This window comes from Otolemur garnettii, unplaced genomic scaffold (genome assembly GCF_000181295.1).
Source record: "Otolemur garnettii isolate 467f Iridium unplaced genomic scaffold, OtoGar3 scaffold00021, whole genome shotgun sequence".
Taxonomy (NCBI): Eukaryota; Metazoa; Chordata; class Mammalia; order Primates; family Galagidae; genus Otolemur; species Otolemur garnettii.
The window spans coordinates 5,473,598-5,484,119 of NW_003852416.1; the positions used below are offsets into that span (position 1 = coordinate 5,473,598).

General features: G+C 46.5%; 1 protein-coding gene across 1 annotated transcript in view; it reads right to left on the reverse strand.

The window, feature by feature from the left end:
• The window catches only part of PNLIPRP2 (pancreatic lipase related protein 2), a 22,704-nt gene extending 18,530 nt beyond the window's left edge, over nucleotides 1-4,174 (reverse strand). Inside the window, exons 1-3 of the mRNA XM_003787138.2 lie at nucleotides 4,160-4,174; nucleotides 3,804-3,852; nucleotides 1,205-1,359 (exon numbers count right to left, since the gene is read on the reverse strand). Of these exons, the coding sequence (XP_003787186.1) occupies nucleotides 1,205-1,359; nucleotides 3,804-3,852 (204 nt within the window). The 5' untranslated portion in view covers nucleotides 4,160-4,174. The remainder of the gene's footprint in view (nucleotides 1-1,204; nucleotides 1,360-3,803; nucleotides 3,853-4,159) is intronic.
• Between the last annotated feature and the right edge of the window lie 6,348 nt (nucleotides 4,175-10,522).

Genomic DNA, 10,522 nt, shown 5'->3' on the forward strand with positions numbered 1-10,522 from the left:
CTGGGACCACAGGCGCCTGCCACAACGCCTGGCTATTTTTTGGTTGCAGCCGTCATTGTTGTTTGGTGGGCCCGGGCTGGATTCGAACTTGCCACCTTAGGTGTATGTGGCTGGCACCCTAGCCACTTGAGCCACAGGCGCCGAGCCCTCAAAATATAATTTATATTCACTATTTTAAATTACAGTTGTTATTAGACCAACTCCTAGATCTTGTTAGTGAGATAGTACAGCAATAATATATTACTATATCACATTTTATATTTTTAAATTTTTGATAACGGTTTTTGATGTAACTGGTTTCTTTTATAATACAACATATTTTATTTTATGTATTTAAAAAAAATTGTCTTTAGAAGAGCCTCTAGGCTTCCCCAGGTGGCCAGAGAGGCCTCTGTACAGAAAAGGTGAAGAATCTCTGGGCCTGAGCATGAGGCCTGAGGGCAGATTCAGCTCAGTGGAGCTGTTGGACTTTAGAACAAATTCCTAAACACCCATGGGCCTGCTCAGCCCCCTTCAACCAACCCCCATGGAAATGAGATGCCAGATCACAAAATAAAAATAGCACAGTAACTATTTCTAAGCAGATTCAACAGACACCTGGTTCTCTAAACTGTTAGGGACCAGAGCTACGAACTGTTTGAATTCTTAGCAAAATCTTCCTTGCAAGTGTCTCCTGGTTACTTCCGACTTCCTGGAGCAAGCCTGTCTGCTTCCAACTGGCAGATCTCTGGGAAGGGTGCTCCAAGGGGCCTCATCTTCTTTTATAGTTAAGTGTCCTCTCTCCCCTTCTTGTCTTCTAGTTCCTCAAAAAGGATTTACACCCCCTCACCCAACCCTTGAGGGACTCTTCTGCCTCCACTGCTGGGTGTAGAAAGGAGACAGGCTTTTCTGGGTTTCTGCATTAAGGCTGTAGTGCACACTCTCCTTTTTCTGGGAACAAAGAGCTGATCCTGGGCAATCCCTGAAGTTCTGTGCGCCAGTGTGTGTGAGTATACACACTTCTGGGTTAGACATTCATAGATTTCATCAGACAATCAAGAGTTTATGATCCCCAAAGCTGAGACAACTGTAGGTCTAACATTGGTGAGAGAGCATCACCTAGAAATTTCCAAGAAAGTGACTTCTCTCCTAGACAGCCATGTGAAGACTCTGGAGTAGGGGCCCAGCTACACCCACCAGGCAGTCATTACATTCCCACTCTTACTTGGAAGTTGTTGGGATTTTCATTTGTGTACAGAAGAAAACGGGTGTCAATGTCCTTGGGGTCCCAGGGAAATAACTTTAAAGGTCGCTGAATGATTTCCGCCCATGGTTTTTCATCAGAAAAGCAGCCAAGAGGTTTGTAGCAGATCTCTCTTCCTAGGGTGGAAAAAGCCACAAACAGGACATCTGTGAGATTCTGGAAAGGAGCAATGTCATATCTATACAGGAAGACCCTGCGGGACAGATCCTAGGTCTGGCTAAGGCCAATGCTGGTCTTTATCTTTGCCGGCAAGGTTTGCCAAATTCTTGTGGTGAGAAGGGGTTGGGGGCGAGTGTCTCCATTGCATATAAACCTTCCTAGGCCCCTGCCTCAGAGATTCTGATTCAGAGGGTCTGGGGTTAGACCCCAGAAACACATATTTAGTAAGTGCCCTTTATGTTCAGGAAGCTCGGGGATTCCTTGATCTACAACCTGCTGCCTCAAAACTTCCTCTTTCAGGAAACTCCCAGCTGGCCCTTTACATGGACTCATCAAACCTCAGGTATTCAACAAGCACCTACAAGTGCTACAGTCATCTCGCTTGCGTCCAGCAAGGGCTGTGCACACAGTAGGCCTTTGCTGGTGTTTGTCCAAATCACATGTCTTCGTGTCATTCTTTTATGCATGCTTTTTCAACTTATCCCCTGCCATTTCAGATTTTCCCTGCTGCTCTTTGAAAAGGTGAGGTTCTTAAGAATGGAAATGAGTTATATGTGCATCACGCTGTATGTAGCAGGGGCTCAATATATGCAATTGATGACCCCAATATTCACATCTAAGTCTGAGGGGCCTTTCTGCATCCATGACATAAGCATTATGAGGGACATAATTCAAGTCCAGAGGATTATGATGGGTCTTCCCTCTTAGGCTTTCTCAACTCCTAAACTGATTATGCCATATTGGTCAATCATCAAAAACCAGTAGTAGTTAATAATTATTTACTACATTTTAGTTACCACGCTAGTGCTTTACCAGTATTATGTAAGTCTCATAACACTAATATGGAATTAGCATTGTCCCCACTTTACAGGTGAGGAAACCAAGGCCCACAGAGAGACCAGGTAAGCTACCCATAGGTCATAGCTGGTAGTGGAGGCAGGGTTTGAAACTAAGTTTAATTGGAACTAAAGCTAGAAATTGAGGAAATGCAATGACCAGTCAAATACAAATCCTGTCCTGAAAGGGACACTTGGAGGTAGGGCTGCAGGAGGGTCAGGCAGTTGGGTCCTGATGGCAAATGGAAGGGCCCAAAGCCAGGTAAAGGCATTTGGATTCCCTTAGGCAGAGCAGGGAAGCTCTGCAGAGGATGAGGCAGAGACAGTGGTGGTGCTAATCTTCCTGAAGTTGTGTTGGGGACCCGAGTGCAGATGCCTCAGAAGCAGAAGAGCCTGGGAGAGGCTGGGGAGGGTGTTGGCAGTGCAGGGGCCAAGGGTCTGTAGAGAGCAGCCTGCTCTGGTTGTGAGCATTCTAACCTAGGATGACAGTGGAAACTCAGCAGAGGTGGGGAATGGGGCTAGGGATGGTGTCCAAGCCTGGTTTGGGATAGTGAGTTTGAGGTGTGACCTGATGGGGCTTCCTGGCACTCAGAAGGACCAGAGTTGACCAAGAGGTAAGCTCCGAGGAAGAAAGTGGTACAGAGGGCACCCTGGTTGAGCCCCGAGGAATGTCCATGTCTAGGGCAGTAGAGGCAGCAGATCAGCAAAGGACCCCAAGGGGCAACAGATCAGCAAAGGATACCAAGGGGCAACAGATCAGCAAAGGATACCAAGGGGCTGGAAAGGGCTGAGGAGCCACATTCAGGAGCTGGGTCTTGCCTCATGGTCAAGATGGGAGGGAAGGCCAAGAGTGGGCTTGGGGTGCCCTGGAGACAAGGAATAGGGGCACGAGACGGAAGAAAGGTCCACCCAGGACCTGAAGAGACTGTGTCTGCTCCAGCAGGATGTGGGGCTAAGCCAGGCAGGGTCCTGATGGGATAGGAGGGAATGGGAGGTAAGGTAGCCCGGTGGAGAGGGTGGGAGGCTCTGTGGGTGTGTGCTGTGAGGGGTGGGGGGGGGGATGGGAAATAGGCTGGGGATGGGGACTTGGGGACAAGGGAAGCAATTTTTGCTTTAGGACAAGTAGAGCTTGGATATTTATATGTCCACTGGATAGAGCCAGACGAGGGACAAAGGGAGAGACAGAGACAGTAACTGTGAGAGGATGGCAGACGGGCACTGTGGGAGAGGGGTGGACTCGCCTGGCAGGACTGGGCATTCCCAGGGGTGTTGGGGTTCAGCAAGAACACCCCACCCTACACCTGCCTCACAGCCAGTAGGGTCTTTGCAGGAAGAAGGTGGACAGAGCAGAGCAGGAGGGTTACCCAAGATTGTCCATGTCCAGCACATGGCCATGGGTTTGCCTCAGAGTCAACACTCCCTGAATGGCAGCAGCAGTTTTTTCAGATAATGCTAATGTTCTTAATGATAATTATAATTATTATTATTCAGCCTCTAGCTGCCTCACCAAAGGCCAGTGCAGGCATGTCACTCTCTCCCCCAAGGGGTGGTGGCAGCATACTCACCTCTGACCGTGGCCAGCAGGAGAAAGCTGATTGTCCAAGACAGCAGCATCTGCACGGGCACAAACACAGACACACCCAGCTACCCATGTTTGCCATGTGAGGCTGGTGGTGGCAGGACCCACCCAGGGCGGGAGGCCTGGGACACACATGGGAGAGCGAGTGGAAGAGACACCCAGTGGCCTGGGCCCCATGGGGCTGTCCCCTGAGGTGGGGACCTTGAAGCTGAGGCACACTTGAGCTCAGGGCTCAGGGACTTCTGTTGCTGTGGTTTTTCCCCGTCCGGGCACACCCCTCTAGCAGCCAGGCCTTCCCAGCCCTGCCAGTTCCCCTGCCCGAGCCTGGCTGTGACTTACTGCGCTACACCAGAGCTTCCACTCCAGGCCCAGCAGGTTGGCTGAGGCCTTTTATAACCTGGCTTTATCCTTTGGACTCCTAAGAGGAGAGGCCAGGGCAGGACAGATAGGGAGCTGCATATGGGTGCTTGGACTCTAAGTTATCATAAACACATAAAGCCAGCTCGACCCTGGCGGGCGGGACTCTTGATAAAGTAAGATGTGAGGAAAGGAAAACTGACTTTGAGGAAGGGAAAAGGCCCTGTTAATCTGAATTTACAGGTTCTGTTGCCAAAAGATTGTGTTCTCAAGGTGCTAACTGGCAGACACCAAGCCATGCATAGCACCTCAGGGTCCAAATCCCTTCAGACACATGAACCCCAACCCCATCACATTACCTGTTGATCTTGACAAACTCTGCAGGGACAGGGAGCCTAAAGACTTGTCGCTCCATGGAAGTGGGTGTTTATGAAGAGACATACATGAGACTTATTTACTTTGGGAGTGGGATTGGTGGAGAGCAGCCCCGTCCCCACCCAGTGAACCTAGACAGCAGATAAAACTGAAAGCAACCTTACTGATGGAGAAGGTTGAATGGAATAAAATGAATGCAGTTCGAATACCACTTTGTTTAGAAATAAAATAGTTTGTTTTAGAAGTATTTTTGAGCTACACCAACTGTACTTTGACCCAGAGATAAGAATTGGAGGTTTTCTTTTCTTCATTGCCAGCAGAGAATCTGGGTGAGTAGCCAGGTGACTTTTCTCCATATTTTAAGTCGGAGTATAATTCAGATACACCGAAGTGCATAGATGGTAAACTTAAAAGTCAAATATAATTTAATGAATTTTGACAAATATCTATTCCTATGCATATGCCCCAGATCAAGATGTAGACTATTTTCAGCAGACAGACCTTTCCACCCCTTGTTCTCATAACAACACTCTGGTTTCTATCGCCATAGATTACTTTTATCTGTTCTAGAATTTCACATAAAGGGAACGATACAGAATGTGCTCTTTAGCGTCTTGCTTTTTTACACAAAAGATGTTTTTGAGACTCATCCATGTTCTTCCATATATGAGCAGCAGGTTCTTTTTTCCTATTGCTGTATAGTATTGAGATAATTCCGTGAGAGGATATCACAGCTTGTTAATCCATTCTTCTGTGGGCGGACATGTGAGTTCTTTCCAGTGTGGGGCTATTACAAACGCCATTGCTAGAAACCTTGCAGTCTAGTACCAGCCTTTGGTAGACACATGCACACGTTTCTCTTGGATTTATGCCCAGGAGCATTGTGGGTCCTGGGCGTGTGCATGCATAGCTTTGGGAGAGGTTGCCAAAGAGTTTTTCAAAGTGGTTGCCCCCATGTGAACTCCCACCAGCAGTCGGATGGGAGCTCTGCTTTCCACTTCCTGCTTTTGATCAATCCCAGAAGCACTGAGGTTGCCAGTAATTTCCTCCAGGTTTCAAGTGTAGAAAAATAGCATTTTGGTGGTGAAAATCCCTTCTGAGACTTGTGGGGCTGGAGGTGAACAGTGTGGAGATGAGGGAAGCCGAGGAATGAACTTCTCTATCTAAAATGGGCTGAAGCAAAGTGAAGGTCTATGGAACTAATAAAGTGATGATGCATCCTGAGTGGAGTCACCTATCCCTCAGTAAATCCAGAGACTGATGTTGCCCCTACTGCCCATGAAGGTATTCAGTAGCTGAGGCTTGACACTCAGGCTTATAAGGGACCCCAGTGAGGATCCTGGAATAACAGTACTACTGTGTTTCCCCGAAAATAAGACCTACCCAAAAAATAAGCCCTAGAAGGATTTCTATGCATTTGTTAAATATAAGCCCTACCTCGACAATAAGATCTAGTGATGGTCATGGCTATGCAGCGTATCTGCATAGCCATGCCATGCGTTTCAGCACGGAGTGGTAAGGAAGCCTGGAATACCTTTTATCTGCCACAGCTCCTTTCTGCAAGCTGTTTGCACTTGCCAGGGTGAGGGCGTGGTAACTGCAGTTGCAGGCATCCTATTGCGCATGTGCGAACAGCTAAGGGAAAGGAGTTCACTCATTACTAGTGCCAGCCCCACCAAAAGGGTCGGCTCTCCCTGTCAGATTCTAGAAGATGACTTAACTATATTTGAATAAATGTAGATTGTTGTATTATACTTAATAAAAATAAGACATCTCCTGAAAATAAGCCCTAGTGTGTCTTCTTGAGAAAAAATAAATATAAGACAGTGTCTTATTTTGGGGGAAACATGGTAGGCTGAATGAAGTGCTAGGCTCCTGGGACCAGTAGTTGCCTACGGCTCTTGGGAAAACACCCCAACTCCTTACCACAGCCTTTAGGGTACAATTTCATCCAGACCTTCCTTCCTTCCCTGGCCTCACCAGTGTCTCTCCCTCACTCACTAAGCTTCAGGTATTCTCTGGAAAGTGCCCATTTCATGGTCTTTGCATTTTTCCCCCCTTCCCTGTCTAACTCAAAGTCATCCCTCAGAGCTTAGCTTACAAAGAAGCCTTTTTAAGCCCTTGAATTGAAACTAGATCTTCATTAACATCTCTCACCACATTCCTTATCTTTCCTTTCATAGAAAATATCCCAATTGATAATTATATTTCCATGATTATTTGTTTAAATCTTGCCTTGATAGAGGGTTGAGGTCTGTGTGGCCATTGCTGTGTTGCCAGAGTCTCGCACCTAGCAACAGGAGATGATTCATACTAATAAGTATGTAAGAATGAGGAATCAAAGGTTAATGACTCATGAGGTTGGTGAGCTGGATACCTCATCTACCTCTCCAGATTCAGTCTCCTGCCCTCTCCTTCTGCCCTGTGCCCTATGACTTCTTCTGTGGACTGCCTCCCTGGGCTACTTGCCCTTGGCCTTCTGGTTGGGCTCAGCCAATGGAAGGTACCAGCAGAAGATCAGAGGGTGGAAGGAGGAAGAGATTGGATTATTGACTCACTAGGCTCTGACAAGTGCATCTGGCCATTGGACTCTCCCTGAGAGAGAATGATTTCAGTTGTGGCCTATGGTCTATCTTAGGTGATTAGCTAAGCCTTGGGCACTGTCCTTTTCTGACTGTATTTTTTATTTTTATGAGGAGAGGGTTTTGGATTGTGTAGTTCTTTGATTTTTGGCTTTTGCCACCCATATAGCAGCTAATCCATTCTGTAATTTGTCACCTTTGATGAGGTTTAGCTAAGGAGCTTTTGGATAGTCTGGTAGGTCCTATCATCCATGCTCACCTGGCTGCAGCCACAGGTTAGTCCAGGAATCCAGGGAAACGTTTTCACCTGACTGGCCAGTGGTGTTTCATCTGGTCAACCTCCACCCCAGAAGGCAGAGCTAGAAAGAAGGGGAAGGTTATAGTTCCTGCAGGCAAGAAGTAATTCTTGTTTGCAGATCGTTAGGTTCTGTTTTAAAAGCAAAAGCAGGTCATGACCATCTTTACCTTCCAGGATAGATTTGCTCAATATAAGGGAAATTTTCCAAAGGGTACATTAGATGGAAAATAAAATAGGGTTTTATTAGGGGAGAGTGAGTTCCCTGCCTCACTTCAATGATACTGCAACTCAAGTTGAAGTAGGCAGAAGTCAGGTGAGGGTTGACTTAGGTGATCTACTTTCAAAGTCATTTTCAAATCTTGGAGCCTACAAGAAATTTTGAAAACTGCAATGTGGAGAGAGGATGCCTTTCTGTTCAATGAAAAGACATCCTGAAGGAGTACATCTTTTAAACATGGTTTTAAAGAGAATAAGTGGTAACCTAAGAGGTAACGAACAATGCCAAGGTGATGAGAAATAAGCTGAACAAACACATCTAGGAAACACGGTCTCAAGGTCGGGTATTGAGGGCCATAGGAGACAGCTGAGTATGGGAAGGGAATTACATAGTGGTGGATCAAATGTATCCTCAGATAAATGGGAATGATCAAATTCAAGCTCTTAGTTCTATAAAACACGCAAGAAATAGAGTGTCTTGTTGAATTCCTGTTTTACAGCTGAGACAACAGAAAACCAGGGGTGAATGGAAGAGTAGGGCCTTGATCTCAGCTCTCCACTTCCTACTGTGGTCTCTCCTCTGCCAGGTCTCAGTTTGTTGATCTGTCAAATGGATGGAATCTAGGCTGATCTAGGCACATTGAACCTGTACCAAGCTGACCCCAAAGAAGGCTGAGTAACCCTGTTATATAGCTACTGGTTGTCAAGGGTTGAGAGAAGCCAAGGGAGGCACAGAGGGTGCTCCCTGGAAGTCCAGAGCCTGCCTGGTCTAATCCACAGGGTGACCCACGACAGACCAGCTGGGCTCCAGGCTGCCACCCGTGGGTGCTCATTCACATCCACCTACCTGTCCATAGCAGCCACGCCAGCTCCATTTCCCTCTCCTCTCTGGGGCGCTGAGAAGGCCCAAGGCTCTGCCAGCTGTTTGCTGTGGGAAGGGAGTGAAGGGCAGCACCTGTGAGAAAACTCACTTGTTGTCCACATGGTTGGCAGGTGGTAGGTGGTAGGGTCAGGGCCTACGTGAGCTCTGCCAGCTGGCGCAGCAACTGCCCAGGAGGTCGGGGGAGGCTTCCTTTACTCACATCTGAAACCTATTTTTCCCCACACGTCACACTTCTGTATCTGTCCCCTCTCCTCATTCTCCCTGCCTCCTGCAGCTGCCATCACCTCCTTCTAGGCCACTGCATCTCCCCCTCCAGGTCAGCCTCCCTGCAGGTCCTCCTAGCTTAACCCGAGGTGGCTCCTCATTGCTCAGGGATGCATGATTCTGGGCTGGTTTACTCATTCATGTTCATTTTTATGCAGCTACAGTGTGCTGGACACTCTTTCAGGCTTGAGGGTACAACAGTGAAAACATGCTCCTTCCCTGCCTTCCTGGGACGGATGGTCCCATGGGGCACAGGCAGTGATTACCTACAAATAGGTAATTACAAATGATCAAGAGCACCAAGAATGAAAAGCACGTGAGGAGGGCTTATATGGGCTACCACTTAATTTGGACTTTAACAGAATAACTCTGTGGAGAGGGGTCAGAATTTATGTGCAGTCCAAGCTCCTAAGCTGGGCATGCAAGGGTGGCATCTTAGTCTGTTGGTGCTGCTATAATGAAGTACCTGAGGGTGGGTATATTGTTTGGCCAGGTATGATGCACACTTTTTTCCCAATTTTTGAGGGAAAAATAAAGATGCTCATTATACATGGGTAGGATGAATACTGTATCTATATAAATATTTTAAATTCTTTTATTTATGCCCATGCATTAAAAATGTAACTCCAGAAAGCAATAACGATTTCTATATGCAAAATAATACCCTGGAATATGGTCCCTGGTTTTGTTGAATTTATGACGAACTAGCAACGAAAGACTTTTTGGCCAGTGAAGAGCTTGTATTTCTCTTCATATACTTTAGGCAGGAGCTAGCAATGTAGCTAATATTTTTACAAAACTTCTTTATAATATTAAAAAAAAAATTACCTAAGTATAAACAAATAAAAATTTGAATTAAAAATTGAAAGTTTTTTTGTGAAAGTTTGGGACAAAAACATAAGTGCACATTTCTATCCTGTTACAAAGAATAGAAATTTCTTACAGTTCTGGAGGCTGGAAGTCCATGATCAAAGATTTGGTGTCTTGTGAGAGCTGCTCATGGCTTCCAAAATGATCCCTTCTTGCTGCGTCCTCATGTAGTGAAAGGGGACAACCAAGGATCAATGTCACGTCCTAATAGGAAAGAAGAGATGGAAAGGCCAGGCAGCTCTCCAAAGCCTCTTTCATAAGGGCATTGATCCCATTCACAAGGGCAGAGCACACTCATGGTTTAATCATTTCCCCCAAAGCCCCACCTCTCAATACCACCACGAGGGGGATGAAATTTTGACATGAATTTTGAAGGGACACAAACATTCAAACAACAATAGGTGGACACTGCTGTGGGTTGAATTGTGTCCCTCCAGAAAGATTCATTGGAGTCTTAACCCCCAGTATCTCTGAAAGCATGACAGTGTTTGGAGGTAGGGTCTTTACAGAGGCAATCAAGTTAAGATGAGGTTATTAGGATAGGTCCTAATCTAATACGATTGGCATCCTTATAAAAAGGAGAAATTTGTCCTGGCACAGTGGTTCACGTCTGTAATCCTAGCACTCTGGGAGGACAAGGAAGGTGGATTGCTTGTGCTCAGTTTGAGACCAGCCAGAGCAAGAGTGAGACCCTGTTTCTACAAATAGTTGGTATTGTGGCAGGTGCCTGTAGTCTCAGCTACTCAGGAAGCAAAGGCAGGAGAATCACTTGAGCCTAACAGTTTGAGGTTGCTGTGAGCTATGAAATTACAGTCCTCTACAGAGGGTGAGAAAGTGATACTCTGTCTAAAAAAAAAAAA